The 17928-nt window shown below is 41.0% G+C and overlaps 1 protein-coding gene across 2 annotated transcripts in view; it reads left to right on the forward strand.

The window, feature by feature from the left end:
• ccdc135 (coiled-coil domain containing 135) overlaps positions 1–17928 on the forward strand; it is a 102252-nt gene that overhangs the window by 22342 nt on the left and 61982 nt on the right. For both annotated transcript variants that reach the window (XM_073040338.1, XM_073040339.1), the window contains 2 exons: positions 4653–4778; positions 7546–7740. In XM_073040338.1, coding sequence (XP_072896439.1) covers positions 4653–4778; positions 7546–7740 — 321 coding nt within the window. The remainder of the gene's footprint in view (positions 1–4652; positions 4779–7545; positions 7741–17928) is intronic.

Genomic DNA, 17928 nt, shown 5'->3' on the forward strand with positions numbered 1-17928 from the left:
CTCATGAGGAGGGAAGACAGCAGAAACACTAAATGGGGTGAAATTGATAAAGAGGTACAAGTCATAGATTGTGGTAAAATGTGAAAAAATGCCTGTTACAATCTACCAATCCTGCCTCAATATAGGGGAGATGTCAGAGAATGGCAAGTGTAACACTTTTGTTTGAAAAGGTAGGAAATGGCATGCCGGATAACTACACACCTTTCAGATTAATGCTGGTTGTGGAAATGTTTTTCAAAATTATTGTCAGCTAGAATGTTAGTTATTACTTGGAATAGTTTGAGTTAATAAAAATGAACAAACATGGATCCGCTAAAGGCAAATGTGTTGGGCCAACTTAACATAGCTGAATTATGTTGATGAGATATATAAAAGGTTGCTGAAGGGAATAAGCTTCATTCTTTAAATATAGTCTACATGGATCTTATGGAGGTGTTTGATAGAGTTTTATACAATAGGCTGATTAGCAAAATTGATAATTTGAAATTAAAGGGTCACTAGTATTGCATTTAGGAAATTGGCTTAAAGGACAAAAGCAAACAGTTGTAGTAAATAAATTGCTGGAGCAGAGGAACTATGGAGGCAGAGGGATGGTTGACACTTTAGACCCTGCATGTTTTCAATATGTTCCCCAGAGGTCAGTCTTGAGGATGACCTTTATTGAAATATTACTCAGATATATGGGATAAAACTTCTCAATTTGTGGATGAATTGTAGTCAACAAAGAGGAGGAAGTAGATTTAGAAAGGATTGTTGAATGGGCAGACAATTAACAGATGTAGTTGGTTGCAGAAAATAGTGAGGAGGAATAACTTGTGTGAATCTCTATTCAATCTGTTTACAATTTTAAATCAATTCATCAGCATCAAACCTCAAAGAAAATTCTCTGCTGACACTGTCCAAATTTACACCAAATCCCACTCATCTATCATCTACACAAGAGATTCAGCAGATGCTTGGAATCCAGAGTATCACATACACAATGCTGGAGAAACTCAGCAGGTTAGGCCACATTTATGGGGAAGAATAAACAGTTGACACTTTGGGCCGAGACTCTTCATCAGGACTTTTCCTTCCGCAGGTGCTGCCTGACCTGCTGAATTTCTCCAACATTTTGTGTTTTACTACATCTATCATCCTCGTATCTGTAGACTTAGCTGGTTGGCTTCAGTCCTTCACCTACTTAGTCCTTGATTCCAAGAGGCAGCGTGCGCAAAACTTGTAACAGGCAGGCTGCAGGACAGGGCGGGAGCCAATGCTTGGCTCCATTTTGCAGATTAAAGCTCCCATTGTTCACTGATTAAAGTGGATGAGGGATTTTGAAGCATCGAAGCAAGTGTAGAGGGTGACTGCCAGCTGCCTGTCTTTTGATTAGTTGCTCTGTACCGGAGAGGGAAGAGCCTGCTGTTGCATCTGGGCCCAGAGAGTAATGTCCAGGTTTTTACTGTGTTTTGGATTTGGATTTTGGATGATAGACTCTATTTTTCAGGCTTATACTTTTTATATTCTGTGTTCGCCCAATCTTCTCACATTTTTTTGTGGGGGAGGGAAATTTGGGGGTTGATGTGCCGGTTCCAGTTTTGTTCATCTTTTTGTGCAAGGAGGAGGATTTGGGTGTTGATGTGCCTGATTTGTCTTGCTTGGTTTTTCTGTGGGTGGGGGGATTTGGTGGTTGATGATCAAGTTGCCTTTCTTTTCTTTCTTGATTACATGGCTACGCGTAGAATTGAAGAATTCCAGAGTTGTATACTTTGAAAATAAAATTAATCTTTGAACCTTTTGAACCTCTCTCAGAGCTGTTTTGAGCATATGCTAATTTATTTTCATGTCTACAGCTGGCATAGCCCTAAATTCTTGAATTCTATCTATAATCTTCTCTACACCTATATATCTTTCCTTCTTTCAGCTAATCTTTAAAATCTGCTTTTACAAGCATGTTTTTGGACATCTGTCTTCATCTAGCTTGGTTTTCTATGAAGTGTTTTGGGGCATTTTATTCACGGCAGTAGATAAATAAGTTGTTTTTACTATATTCAGAAATATTAACAAAGGCTCTGAGTTTATTGTGTCTATAACTTTATTTTACTGGCTTGAACTCAGCAGTGTTCCAGAGATTACACATCAATTCCTGGACAATCAATTCCAGGACAATCCCATTGCCAGCCTGGCAGTAGAGGAGCACAACAAAATTTTGAAAAGTAAAAGGATGAGCAAGCTAGACCTTGTGGTAAAAGGGAGTCAATTTTATAATTCATCCAATGTTCAATATCTCCCATATATTAAAATTTCATGAATGATTTCCTCTTTGTTTTAAATTTACCTTTGGAAGTGCAATCCGTGATTACCAAATGTGTCAAAACTATCCCCAGAGCTACATAGCTAATTACCTTATGACTCTAGTAGCATAGGACAATAGCCCTTACTGATCTCTCACCTCCTACTAAATGACTGTGAATTCTTTTCCTTTTTGCCTTACAAGCAACAAATCTTTAAATTATATTTCCAGTTTAATTTCTCAACCTTTCTGGGTAGTAAGTGGTTGCATCAGAACTTTGTTATTCTGTAACATTCTGATAATAGTCCAAAAGGTATTTTTCTGATTAAAGAGTTATTCCCTCACTGAATGTGTTCTCCGATGATGATGAACACAAAATATGTGGGAAAACTATTCAGCCATATCTGGCAGCTTCTGAGGTGCAAACCTGAAGTTAAAGTCACAGGCTGAAGATTTTTTATCAGAATGGACAGGTTGGAGATGTGGTACTGTCATGTTAATTCTTGGGAAAAAGAAGAGGTGGAGGAAAATGCTGTGGTGTTTTTGTGATGTGTTCATGCTTTCTTCGTTGTACTATTCTCTTCAGCGTACTACAGATCCATTTAGACATGGAAAGAGGATTCTGAAAGGTGATTTTGGAGAAGATGCTATTAGGATATTTCCCTGAAGTGGGAAAATCTAAAACTGGGGAGCATTGTCATTGGATATTGGTTGTCATTTAAAATTAAGATAACGAATTTCTTCTCCCAGGGTTATGAATGTCAGAGATTCTCTACCCAGCGAACAATGGATGTTGCTACATATTAGGCCAAAATATGTGGATTTTAGGGGTATAAAGAATCAAGTGTAAAGGGATCAGGCTGGAAGAAGAGTTGAAGTTAGCCATTAATTTATATTTCTTAGTTAATTACAGTGTTTTGAGAATCTGCTCTTTGATCATTTTCATTCAGGGAGCTGCATTGGAATATAATTACAACAAAGTGATGAGGAACAAATGGATGTACAAAGTTCAGAGTGAAATTTATTATCAGAGTGCATACATATCACCACATACAACCCTGAGATTCTTTTTCCTGTGGGCATACTTAGCAAATCTATAGAACAATAACTGTAAACAGGACCAATGAACAACAAACTGTGCAAATGCAAATATACATAAATAGCAATAAATAACAAGTATGAAATAATATGAAATAACAAGATTAAACAGTCCTTAAAGCAAGGCCATTGGTTGTGGGCACGCCAGAAATAGAATGAGTTATCACCTTCTGTTCGAGAGCTTGATGATTGAGGGGTAGAAACTGTTCTTAAACCTGGTGGTGCAAGTCCTGAGATACGAGCATCTTCTACCTGATGGCAGCAGCAAGAAAAGAGCATGGCCTGTGTGCTGAGGATCTTTGATGATGGATGCTGCTTTTCTATGGTAACATTTCATGTAGATGTGCTCAATTATTGGGAGGGCTTTACCTGTGATGTATTGGGCTGAATCCACTACCTTTTGTAGGATTTTCCTCTCAAAGGCATTGGTGTTTCCATATCAGGCCGTAATGCAGCCAATCAGCACACTTTCCACTACACATCTATAGAAGTTTGCCAAGGTTTTTGATGACATGCCAAATCTCCGCAGACTTTTGAGGAAGTAGGGGCTACAATATAACTGAGGAGTGCAAGTTTGTGCAGAGACATGGAATACAGCTTCAGAAGTCTCAGCAACTGAAGGCAGAGTCCTAATTATGTGGCATGTAAATCAATTTGTATATTTATCTGGGTAAAATTGTTGGTTATGACTAGATTTTAGCTCTTAAGTTCATGCACAGGATGAATTCTCTGGCAAGGCACAGTAATATGCTACTAGCAGACAGAAAGGTGTGGAACTATGCTCCCTGGTCAGTGACAAAAATGGCTCTCTTGGCAATATGTAGTCTCTGTGCATGGTAGTTTGAGGTTATTCTTCTTTGGGAAATTTTTTTTGTCTCTGATGAGGTTGATGAGGTCTTGTCATGGGTAGGCTGGGGGTTCTGCATGACTAGACAGCACTCTGGCCAAGGGTAGACTGGGTCATAATGATAATGTACACAAAATGTTGGAGAAAATCAGCAGGCTAGGCAAAATCTATGGAAAAGAGTAAACCGTCTACGTTCATGCCATCAGGCTGGAGGTTACAGAGACAGAATATGAGGTGTTGCTCCTCCAACCTGAGTGTGGCCTCATCACGACAGTAGAGGAGGCCATAGACTGACATGTAAGAATGGGAATGGGAAGTAGAATTGAAATAATGTAAATTGTAAACCAACCTATATCTGTGCTAATGATATTTATTGTTCTAATTAAGAGGTGATACCAATGCTAAAATATTAATTTTCTTAATTGTCAACAGAAGTTTGTTAGCACCACTCTTCGTCCTACTTTAACAAACCACCAGGAACTATACACTTGGAAAGGGTGTGCAGAGTTTGTATCTGACTTTCTAATAGTGGATTCATTAGATCCTGTCACAGATGTGGTGAGTAATTTTGCATTACAGTAGTAATACAATGTCTAGTCACCCCAGCTCCAAGGTTTCTAACAGTTAGATTTACCCCTTTTCATTGATTCTACCATTTAGAGGGAGAGTTCTGAGCAGTTTGATCAATAAGAGTGAGCTAAATAGGTCTTCACCAATAAATGGTTAAGGAGAAGGGCCTTCACCTCTCAGGTTTACCAACATCTGTTTGAAAAGAGCATCTGTCATCTTCCGTTTATTTTACTCAGAAACACAGCAACATAGTTAACTCTAAACTAACCTCTAAAGTAGGAAGTCATGGTTTAAGGGAAGTTGGTGATGGCCAATAAATTTCAGCTTTGGAAGTGAACCCTACATAAATGAAATAGCAAGAATTTTGATGATAGACATATGACAGGACTGATATTCCAGGAGACTTTAAGAGCATGGGGTAGAATGATTGAATGAAGTCAGGGCAAAAGGTTACTCACGTCTCCTTCAGAACATCTCTTAAATATTTCATTGACGTGGCCACTTAGCCCAAGGATAAAATGCTGGAGGAACTCAGCAGGTCAGGCAGCATCTATGGAAAAGAGTAAACAGCTGAGATTTCAAGCTGAGACCCTTCATCAGGACTGGAAAAAAGAGATAAGAAGTCAGAGTAAGAAGATGGGCAGAGGAGAAGCAGAAGTACAAGGTGAAACCAGGAGAGGGGGAGGGGTGAAGCAAAGAGTTGGGAAGTCTATTGGAGAAAGAGATTAAGGGCTGTAGAAGAGGAATCTGATAGGAGAGGACAGAAGGCCTTGGAAGAAAGAGAAGTGGGAGGAGCACTAGAGGGAGGTGATGGGCAGGTAAGGAGATAAGATGAGAGAGGAAAATGGGAATGGGGAATGGTGAAGGAGAAGCTTAGGGTGGGGTGCATTTACCAGAAGTTTGAGAAATCAGTGTTCATGCCATCAGGCTGGAGGTTACCGAGACAGAATATGAGGTGTTGCTCCTCCAACCTGAGTGTGGCCTTATCACAACAGTAGAGGAGGCCATGGACTAACATGTCAGAATGGAAATGGGAAGTAGAATTGAAATAGGTGGCCACAGGGAGATCCCACGTTTTTTTGGCAGACGGAACATAGGTGCTCAGCAAAGCAGTCTCCCAGTTTACGTCATGTTTCACCAACATACAGGAGGTCACAATGGGAGCACTGAATACAGTGGATGACCCCAACAGATTCACAGGTGAAGTGTTGCATCACCTATGAAGACTCTTTGGATCCCTGAATGGTAGTGAGGGGGTAGGTGTGGCACTTATTCCACTTGCAAGGATAAGTTCCAGGAGGGAGATCATTGGGGTAGGACGAATAGACAAGGGAGTAGCGTAGGGAACGATGCCTATGGAAAGCGTAAAGTGGGGTGGGGGGGGGAGGTGTTAGGAAAGATGTGCTTGGTTGAGGGATCCCGATGGAGACGGCGAAAGTTATGGAGAATTATGTGCTGGGCGCGGAGGTTGATGGGGTGAATGGGATTAACAGCTTTTTAATCACAGCTGACTTGTCTGGAGAAGGAGTAACAGGAGAGAAAATAATTGCTGGTACATTCAAGTGCAGGAACTCTGAGGAAAAAAAAAGTGCTGGAAATACCAGGTGGAGAGGCAACAGCTGTGAAAAACTGAGGAAAAACAGGCCCATTCAGATACAAGCAGGAAAGGCCTCTTAATATGAAATTGATTAATTCAATATGTAATTGTTGCTGTTTATGAAGGCTTGAACATAGTTCTAAAGTACTTCATTCAGTACCTAAGTGAGAAAGGCACAATTTTTTTCTCAGACCAAAAGACTGCTGATGTGACACCATGTATATTTGAGGTTGAGGTAGATTCAGATTCATTATCACGTACATCAAAATATCCAGAGAAATGTGTTGTTTGTGTTAACAACCAACAAAACCCAAGGATATGCTGGGGGCAGCCCACAAGTATTGCCACACATTCCGATGCCAACATAAGTATTCTCGCAGTACTCAGCAGAACTCAGTTGTCAACCCTCGTTCTCGCTGGCCTACATCCGCAGTGCTTGCCAACCTGACATCTAAACATGGGGATCACTGGCCTTCGACTGCAGAGCTCTGCGACCTGAACTCCAGCCTGACCCCTAACATTCCAACATCTCCATCCCTGAATCCTAACCTGATTTCTAACCCTCTGTTCTGTCCCCAAAACCATTCTTATGAACCTAAAAAAACAATTAAGGCTGAGCCACACCCTCAACGGACATTGTACCTTGGCTGCTCAAACTGTTTTGTGGATGACAGGGAAAATCAGCAATAGTGGGAATTAAGCAGGAAAGTGGAGTTGAGGCCGAACTGTCAGATCCTCTGTGAGCTTACTGTATGGTGGTCTGTTCTGAGGAACTGCATGGCCTGTACCTGCTCCTATTTCTAATGTGCTTGTGGATTTGTTTTTTCATGGCACTTTGAAACATCTTGGAGTTATGAAAAACATTGGTTCTTTCTTACAATTTAGGAAGTGCTACAAGTATAAGCAAAGTGGATAATATTTGTGTTGTATTATCTATTGTCAGTCTATAATTTGGCATTTGCTGAGATTCATAATGGGAAAATAGAAAAATCGCTGTGGTCTGAGTCTGGTATTTATTTTGCTGAATGTTATAATGTTGGTATCAATGTGTTTAAGTCATGGCTTAAATTAAATTTAGTTAAACTTCATTGTACCTTGGCATTCAACTTAGTTATTTCATTTTGACTTTTAAATGGATCTATTTACTTTCTCTAACAGCCAGATTATTTGTTTTCTCCAACCACTGTCCTGAAACATCAAAAAGGAAATTGCTTTGACTTCAGCACCTTACTCTGTTCACTGCTGATTGGTGTGGGATATGATGCATACTGTGTCAGCGGATATGCTGTGAAAGAAATGTGTTTGATGGATGAGACAAAGGAAATCTGTCCACTACTGCAAGAAGATGAGAAGGTAAGGAGAAAATTTTGTCTTGTTAATATCCACTATAATTACTGCCATTGATCATTTTGCTCACCAATTCAAAGAATGGCTGGTAAGAAAAGGGAGATATGTTACCATGAGATAGCAGGAATTATTCTCTGAGCATGCTTTGGGGGCAGTGTAGAATTTTAACCATGGACATAATCTGTGCTGTACATATCTTGGGTACAGAGAACTTTACTCTGTCCAACCTGTGTTGTATCTACTTTGTAGCGTGAAGGAATAGTCCCAATGGAGCTTTATCTGTACCTGCCTGAATTGTGCCTGATCTATATTTAAAGAGATAGGGTGCCACCCAGTTACACCCATGTGACCAATTAACCTACCGACCCATTTGTCTTTGGAATGTGTGAGGAAACCAGAGCACCTGGAGGAAAGCCATGGAGTCATGGGGAAAATGCACAAATGTACAAAATTTGTAAACTCAGTCAGCTCCATCATGGGTATTAGCCTCCCCAGCATCCAGGACATCTTCAAGAAGTGATGCTTAGATGTTTCAAAAAGGCAGTGTTCATTATTAAGGGCTCCCTCCACCCAGGACCTGCCCTCTTCTCATTGCTACCATTATGGAGGAGATACAGGAACCTGAAGACATACACAATCAATGATTCAGGAATACCTTCTTTCTCTCTGCCATCAGATTTCTGAATAGTTGTGCATTGAACACAACCTCACTCCTTTTTTTCCCCTTTTTGCAATTCTTATGTTATTTAACTTTCTATATATATACAGTTGCAAGAAAAATCTTGTGAACCCCTCGCAATCACCTGGTCCTCTGCATCAGCCACTCACAAATGTGGTCTGATCCATGCCACAAAAGACATCTTAAGGTGACAACACACAATCACACTTCTTCCTGTCAATATGGAGTACACCATTCAAACAACCACAGTCCAGGTTCAAAAAATCATGTGAACCTCTGGGGTAATGCCTTCTACAAAAGCTATTTGGAGTCGGATGTTCCAATCAATGAGATGAGATTTGAGGTGTAGGTTGTAGAGGTGCACTGCCCTATAAAAAAAAGCAAGTCAGGTTACTGACAGATCCTGCTCTTCTCAAGGAAGATCTGTTTATGTGCACCATGCCTTGATTAAAACAACTTTCAGAGGACCTTAGAAAAATAATTTTAGAGATGCATGAAGCTGGAAAAGGCTACAAAAGCATTTCTAAAGACCTGCGTGTTCATCAGTCCACTGTAAGAGAAATTGTCTACAAATGAGGGATATTCAGTACTTAATATGGCACTGCATTATTGTAAAATACAGTGGATTCTGGTTAATTGGAACACATCTGGACCAGTACATTTTGGCAAATTAAGCAACTGCAATACAGCACTGCATTATTGTAAAATACAGTGGATTCTGGTTAATTGGGACACATCTGGACCAGTACATTTTGGCAAATTAAGCAGCTGCAATACGGCACTGCATTATTGTAAAATACAGTGGATTCTGGTTAATTGGGACACATCTGGACCAGTACATTTTGGCAAATTAAGCAGCTACCCCAATTAGCTGAAGTTTCATGGAAATAGTTTAAAACAGCAAAGCCAAACAATCATTTAACTGAGCAACAAATTATGTATTTAAATAGAATGCAGAACAAATTAGAATGCTACCAATACTACTGCTATTTTAGAAAGATGGTGCTGATAAGGGGTGACTTGCTTCATTCAGCTGTGATGGGAATCATCAAATATTCCCCTTCAGAACTATTACACCTAAAATCCATAGTCACAGTTATGGGTACTTTAGTAAGCAACATCATCATAAGACGTTTAAATAATCTATTGAAACAGACTCAGATCGTGTGCAGTTTCCTTTTAAGAAAGAGAAAGCTTGGATAGCGTGCTGTGCTGCAAGTAAGATTGAAACACAGAGGCTTTGGAACCCCCCCCCCCCCCACTCCTGACTATCCTACTGGCAAATGTAGAGTCTCTGAAAATAAAATTGAAGACCTCAAAGCAAGATTGCAGTACCAGGGAGACATCTGGGATTGCTGTGTACTTTGCTTCACAGAAACGTGGTTACACCTGCCATTTTGGACACAACGCTGCAGCTCGATGGCTTTACCATTCACTGTAAAGGCAGAATAGCTTAGTCTTTTCTGGGCAGAGAAGGTAGAATATGCTTTATAATTAACTCACCACGGTGCACAGTCTGTCTCAGTGCTGCTCACCCAAAATGGAACATCCAGTGGTCAAGTATTGTTTTATTCTGCCGTCATCCTGGTAGGGATGTACATTCCACCTTAGGGCAACATCAGGCAGGATCTGGGGGAGCTAAGCTCTGTAATAAACAGGCACAAAACAGGGTACCCTGTTGCCTTCCGTATTATTGTGGGGGATTTCAATAAGGCCAGCTTAAAGAAGTCTCTGAACAACTATGACCAACATATCACCTGTGGAACCAGAGGAGCCAAGACACTTGACCACTGTTACACCACCATCAAGAATGCTTACCATACCATCCCAGGCCCACACTGTGGAAAATTCGATCACCTGTGTGTACTTACTCTCCCAGTGTATAGGCAGTGATAAAGACTGCCGTGCACTGGTGAGGACCAAGAAGGTATGGTTAAGGGAGGCCTAGGAGCATTTACAGGACTGCTTTGAGTCAGTGGACTGGGCAATATTCAGGAATTCATCTTTGAGCTTGAATGAGTATGCCACAGTTGACACTAACTTCATCAGAATGTGTTTGGATGAGAGTACGCCTTCAAGAACATACCAGTCACACCCAAATCAAAAGCCGTGGATGAACCAGGAGATTCGTCAACTGCTGAGGGCTAGATCTGTGGCATTCAAGACCAGTGGTCCAGAACCATACAAGAACTCAAGGTATGACCTACTGAAGGCTTTGTTAAGAGCAATAAAACAATTCCAATTGAGGTTAGAGACGGAAGTGGATGCACCTCAGCTTCGGTAGAGTTTGAAGGCCATTTGAAAGGGAGAATCAAACTACATCTATGTGAATCCCTGCAGCATCTGGTTACCCTGTGATCTCTGTCTTGAAGGCTGATGTCAGAACATCTTTCAAGAGTATGAACCTTCACAAGGGCTCTGAAAACCTGTGCCAACCAATTGGCAGGAGTGTTCAAGGACATCTTCAATCTCTCAATCTCTCAGCCGGAGGTTGCCATCTGCTTCAAAAGGGTGATGATCATACCAAGAAGAGCAGGGTGAGCTGCCTGAATAACTGTTGCCCAGTGGCACTCACATCTTCTGTGATAAAGTATTTTGAGAGATTGGAGATTGGTCATGACTAGAATCTACTCCTGCCTAAGAAAGGACCTGGACCCGCTACAATTTGCCTATTGCCACAATAGATCTACAGTGGATGTGATGTTACTGGCTCTCTACTCGGCTTTGGATCACCTGGGCAATAGTAATACCTGTATTTGGCTGCTGTTAATATTGACTACAGGTCAGTGTTCAAGACAACCATACCCTCAGTTCTAATCAAAAAGCTACAAAACCTGTGCTTCTGTACTTCCCTCTGCAACTGGACCCCTGACTTCCTCACCAGGAGACCACAATCTGTGTAGATCAGAAATAATACATTCTTCTCACTGGCAGTCAATACTGGCACACCTCAACGATACTTAGCACACTGTTCTACTCACTCTGCCCTCAAGACAGTGTGGCTAGGCACAGCTCAAACACCACCTATAAATTTTCCAATGACACAATTATTGTTAGCAAAATTTCAGATGGTGACAAGGAAGCAAACAGCAGTGAGATGAATCAGCTGGTTGAATGGTATCGCAGAAACAACCTTGATTGCGGACTTCAGGAAGGGTAAGTCAAGGGAACACACACCAGTCCTCATCAAGGGATTAGAAGTGGAAAGGGTGAGCAGTTTCAAGTTCCTGGGTGTCAGCATCTCTGAGGATCTATCCTGGGCCCAACATATTGATGCAATTACAAAGAAGGCACAACAGTGACTACATTTCATTAAGAGTTTGAGGAGAATTAGTATGTCATCAAAGACACTAGCAAATAGTTCAATACTTCCATTTAATATCAGAAATATATTAGAGAGCTAGGCAGAAAGCTGAGAAGCAGGACCTCCAGGGAAGTAATTTCTGGATGCTGCCTGTGCCACATACCGGTAAGGGTAGAAACAGGATGATTTGGCACATTAATGTGTGGCTGGGAAGTTGGTGCAGGGCTTCAGGTTCTTGGATCATTGGGATCTTTTCTGGGGAAGGTATGACCTGTTCAAAAGTGACGGGTTGCACCTGAACCCGAGCAGGTTTGTTAGAGCTGCTGGGGAGGGTTTAAACTTATTGGGCAGGGGGTTGGGAACTTGAGTGAAGGGACTCAGAATAGGATGGATGGTAAAAGAGCAAAGATAACATGCAGTCAGACAGTCAGGAAGGGCAGGCAGATGATAGGACAAAATTGCAGCCAGCAGGGTGAATATCAGTGCATTATGGATGCAGAATTAAAAATGGTAGCAAATACAGTATTCAACGTGCTATATCTCAATGCATAGAGTATAAGAAATAAGGTGGGTGATCTTGATGCACTATTACAGACTGTCAGGTATGATATTATGGCCATCACTGAATTGTTGCTGAAGGATGGTTGTAGTCAGACCTGACTGTTCAAGGTTATACATTGTATTGGAGGGATAAGAAGGTAGGCAGAGGGGGTGGCATGGATCTGCTGGTAAAGAATGGTATCATATCAGTAGAAAGATGTGGCATAGGATTGGAAGATGTTGAATCCTTGTGGATTGAGTTAAGAAACTGCAAGGGTAAAAGAACCCTGATGGCAGTTATATATACAGGCCTCCCAACAGTAGCTGGGATGTGGACCACAGATTACAATGGGAAATAGAAAAGGTATGTCAAAAGAGCAATGTTATGATAGTCGTGGAAGATTTCAACATGCAGGTCAATTGGGAAAATCAGATTGGTAATGGATCTCAAGAGAGTGAGTTTGTTGAATGCCCAAGAGATAGCTTTTTATAGCAGTTTGTCGTTGAGCCTACTGGGGGATCAGTTATACTGGATTGGGTGTTATGTAATGAACCAGAGGAGATTAGGGAGGTTAAAATTGAAAAAATCCTTAGGAGGCAGTGATCACAATATGATTGAGTTCAACGTGAAATTTGATCGGGAGAAAGTAAAGTCTGATGTAGCAGTATTTCAGTGGGGCAAAGGTAATTATGGTGATATGAGAGAGGAGTTGGCCAGGATAGATTGGAAGGAGATGCTTTCAGAGATGACAGCACAGCAAAGCAGCAATGGCATGAATTTCTGGGAAAAATGAGGAAGGTTCAGGATAAGTATATTCCAAAAATGAAGAAATACTCAAATGGCAAACTGGTACAACCATGGCATACAAGCTAATGTAAAAGTAAAAGAGAGAGCATACAGCAAAGCAAAAATTAGCGGGAAGATAGTGTTACGTACCAGTGACATGTGACAGTGGTACCCTTGTCACGTGACTGGGGTTGAAGCTATACTGGACTTGAGGTAATGGTCTTGTGATGGTGGAGTGACGTCATTTTCCCACCAGTAGAGATCATGTGACAGGTTTTTTTTACAGGTTATAAGAGGAGGACCCCTCCCTGTGAGGTGGGGCAGTTCGTGGCTGGATTTGCCATGTTGACTTCATGCCACTGCGTGATTTAATGTGATGACGCAGTTTAGTTGAAAGATGAAGTTTTATCTAATGCCTAAAGTTTAAAAGGTCATTGCCAGCAGTTTCTTTACAATACTGTTGGTTAAGAATCAATGGAGAGTGAAGATTGGAGTTCGGGAGTTAAAGATCGAGGAGAATCGAATTTCGACGGTGAAACAGGTTCGACCTTGTTTGATCCTTATTCGGAAGGATTTCGTTGACTATTCTTGTGTTAATCCCTGGGATTCCAGAAAGGATTGAGAATAGTGTGGTAAAGGAAAGGTCAGTGCCTTTGAGCCGTTTTGTTTCATAAAATTCTTCGTGGGAAAAGTTCGACTTCGGGGGACTGAAGAAAAACGACGTGAAAGAGAATTTAAATCATCTTAAAAAGTCTCTCCTTCTTAAATGGACTGTGAGCATTTTGAACTTTTGGCAATACCACTTTAAAGAACTGTTTTTGCAACATCGCTTTAAGAACTGTTTAAGCTGCCGCACAGCAGCTGATTTCCGGTTACGTTAGTGATTTGTTTACTTTTGGGGGGTTTGTTTTCAGTGTTTAATAAACGTGTTATTTGTTATAAAAACCCTTGCCTAACTCACATATATTTATTGTTGCCTGAATACGTAACAATAGAGGATTGGGAAACTTTTTAAAAACCTACAGAGAGCAACTAAATGAATCATTAGGAGGAAAAGATGAAATATGAAAGCAAGCTAACAATATCAAAGTGTATAGTAAAAGCTTTTTCAAGAATGTAAAAAATAAAAGAAAGCTGAGAGTGGATATAGGACTGCTAGAAAATAAGGCTGGGGAATAATAACAAGGGAGAAGGAGATGGTAGATGAACTAAATGACTATTTTGCATCTGTCTTCACTGTGGAAGACACTAGCAGTGTGCCAGAAGTTGAAGGGTGTGAGGGAAGAGAAGTGAGTGCAGTTACTATTACAAGGAAGAAGTTGCTTAAAAAGCTGAAGGACCTAAGGGTACATAAATCACAGATGATCTGCACCCTAGTATTCTGAAAGAAATAGTGATAGAAATTGTGGAGGCATTAGTAATGATCTTTCAAAAATCATTGGTCTTTGACATGGTGCTAGAGGACTGGAAAATTGCAAATGTCACTCCACTTTTTAAAAAAGGAGGAAGGCAGCAGAAAGGAAATTATAGACCAGTTAACCTGGTTGGGAAGATGTTGGGATCAGTTGTTAAGGATGAGGTTATGGAGTACTTGGTGATACAGGATAAGATAGGACAAAGTCAACAAGGTTTCCTTAAGGGGAAATCTTACCTGATGAACCTGTTAGAATTTAATGAGGAGATTACAAGTAGGATAGATAAAGGGGATGCAGTGGATGTTGTATATTTGGACTTCCAGAAGGCCTTTGACAAGGTGCCATACATGAGGCTGCTTACCAAGTTAAGAACCCATGGTATTACAGGAAAGTTACTGGCATGGTTAGAGCGTTGTTAGCATTCAATTCAAGAGGTCTAAAATACAAGAGCAGGGATGTGATGCTGAGGCTTCATAAGGCACTGGTGAAGCCTCACCTTGAGTATTGTGAACAGTTTTGGACTCTTCATCAAAGAAAAGACATGCTGGCATTAGAGAATGTTCAGAGGAGGTTCAGAAGGATGATTCTGGGAATGAAAGGGTAATCATATGAGGAACATTTGATAGCTTTGGGTCTGTACCTGCTGGAATTTAGAAAGATGAAGGGGGATCTCATTGAAACCTTTCGAATGTTGAAAGGCCTAGACAGAGTAGATGTGGAAAGGATGTTTTCCATGATGGGGGAGTCTAGGACAAGAGGGCACAGCCTCAGGACAGAGGGGTATCTATTTAAAACAGAAATGCAGAAAAATTTCTTTAGCCAGAGGGTGGTGAAACTGTGGAATTTGTTGCCACAGGCAGCAGTGGAGGCCAGGTCGTTGGGAGTATTTAAGGCAGAGCTTGATAGGTTCTTGATTGGGCACAGCATCAAAGGTTACGGGGAGAAGGCCAGGAAGTGCGGGTGAGCAGGGGAACAAAGGATCAGCCATGGTTGAATGGTGGGGCAGACTCAGTGGGCCAAATGGCCTAATTATGTTCTTATGTTTTATGGTCTTATGGTCTAAACGTATGCAATATACATCCTGAATTTCTTGTTCTTTGCAGACATCCATGGAAACAGAAGAGTGTCCCAAAGAATGATTGACAGTCAAAATGTTAGAACCCCAAAGCCCCCCCCATTCCCCTCTGGAATCAATAAATTAACAACAAGCAGCAAAATAATAACCCTCCCCCACCCCCATCCACTTCCACAAAAATGCATCAGCACCCTCCTCCCACCAAGCGTGCAGTAGCAAAGCCCCCATTAAAGACCATGATCTGCGGTGTAACAAAAACTAATAACTCACCCAACAATTTGACATACCACAGTGTGTCTGGGTCTCTGTCTGCTCTGTCTGTCTCTGTCTCTCCCTTTCTCTCTCCCTTTCTCTCTCCCTCCCTTCCCCCCTTAATAAAGGGAAAAAGAGGTGTCCCCTTTTACAGCGAGAGGGGAGACATAGCAAAACAACTCACTGATTTACGGTGTAAAACGTCAATCATGCTGCTTGTTTTTCCGAGTTCTCCGGCCAGAGAATCAGCAACAAACTCTCCCCCACTAGAGAGAGAGAGAGCACAATTTGCTAAGTACAGAGGTTCCGACTGCCAATCCACTTTTCTCGATGTTCCTTTCTGTCCCGCGATGCTTCAGTTGTTGGCTCCAGCTTAGAGTCAGCCCGTCCACAGGGCTGCGAAACCTCAGAACCCCGAAGGCGCGCTGGACTTGTAGGCTGAATCAAAAATCTAGGCTGATTTCAGAAAGCGGCTAGTCATGAACCCCTGTGAGCAGGTCCCACCACTGCAAATAATCAAAGTCTGTATGTAACTCTAGGTCAAGGTCTTCAACGGAACCCCATCCACCCTGAAAATGAAAAAGAGAGACATCATAGGTAGAAGTTAAGCTGATTTTGTAGATGAACTTGAAGGAGTCATTCTTGAGTACCATCGTACGTCCGCCTCACTTATAGATTTCTACAGATGAGAGAGCATTCTAACTGTTTGCATCACTGTCTGGTATGGAGGAGCTATTGCACAGGGTCAGAAAAAGCTGCAGAAAGTTATAAACTCATCCAGCTCCATCATGGGCGTTAGTCTCCCCAGCATCCAGAAACCTTCATAAGGCAATGCCTCAAAAAGGCGGCATCCATCATTAAGGATTTCCATCACTCGGGACATGTCCTCTTCTCGTTGCTGCCATCAAGGAGGAAGTACAGGAGCCTGAAGACACACACTTAACGTTTCAAGAACAGCTTATTCCCCTCCGCCATCTGATTTATGAATGGACAATGAACCCATGAACAGTTCTTCAGTATTTTGCTTCTCTTTTTGCACCACTTATTTAACTTATTTTTATATATATATCTCTTATGTATTTTATAGTTATTATTGCAATGTACTGTTGCTACAAAGCTACAAATTTCACAACATATGCTAGTGATATTAAACCTGATTCTGATTGTACAGTACTATAAAACTGTGCATTAATTCCTAATAGTCATCAACAGAGGAATTCATCCATCGTACACTGCCGTGTTCTTTTGATTGACTGTAAATGAATAAAATCAGCACAGACACCTAGTATAGATAATGGACTGCCTTCATACAATACTTTTGATGACTGACTCCTCCAGATCTTCATTTCATTGTCACATTCAAGATAATTGTTGATACATTCAAATTCTTCATAGTTCCTAATTTGTTGAAGCAGCGAAATTATTTCATTTTCACTCCTGGCCATTTCAATGCTTAAGCCACAGTGAATGGATTCACCTGTGCCGCATCATGTAGTTGAAAAGCCTGTCACTGTCCAAAGCTTAGAAACACGGTTGCTGCTTAACTAGAAAAGATGGGAATAGATGGTAGAGTGTTCAATTGGATTCAAGATTTTTTATGGGATAGAAAGATAGAAGTTCTCTAAGGAGTATGAGATAGAGAATGGGACTTCACAGGGGAGTCTGTGTAGCCCACTCCTTTTTGGTTGTATTATTAATGATATTTCCTTAAATGTTGGCTCAGACATTTCCAAATTGTTACATGATGATGATGGTTCAGTGCAGAAGAGAGGCAGTTATATAGTTATATATTTAGGAAAGTTATATAGTTAGGAAAATGCAGGCAGCATTAATGTAGTAGAGGAATGGGGACGTCGCTGAGGGTTTAAGTTTTCTGTTGCAAAGACTCAAGTTATTTGTTTTTCTAAAAAGAACATTACACCCACAATTGATCTCAAATTATATGGTAAATCTATTAAACAAAAGTCAGTGGTAAAGTTTCTAGGTATGTGGATGGATATAAATCTAACATGAAGGTGTATGTGAATAACATTCTAGAGAAATGTAAAAAAGCCCTTAATATGCTCAGGTGCTTAATTGTGTGTGGTTGGTGTGTGAGTAGGTCACTTAAACAAATGTATATTACCTTAATCAGATCTGCCT

This window comes from Hemitrygon akajei, chromosome 3 (assembly GCF_048418815.1).
Source record: "Hemitrygon akajei chromosome 3, sHemAka1.3, whole genome shotgun sequence".
Classification (NCBI taxonomy): Eukaryota; Metazoa; Chordata; class Chondrichthyes; order Myliobatiformes; family Dasyatidae; genus Hemitrygon; species Hemitrygon akajei.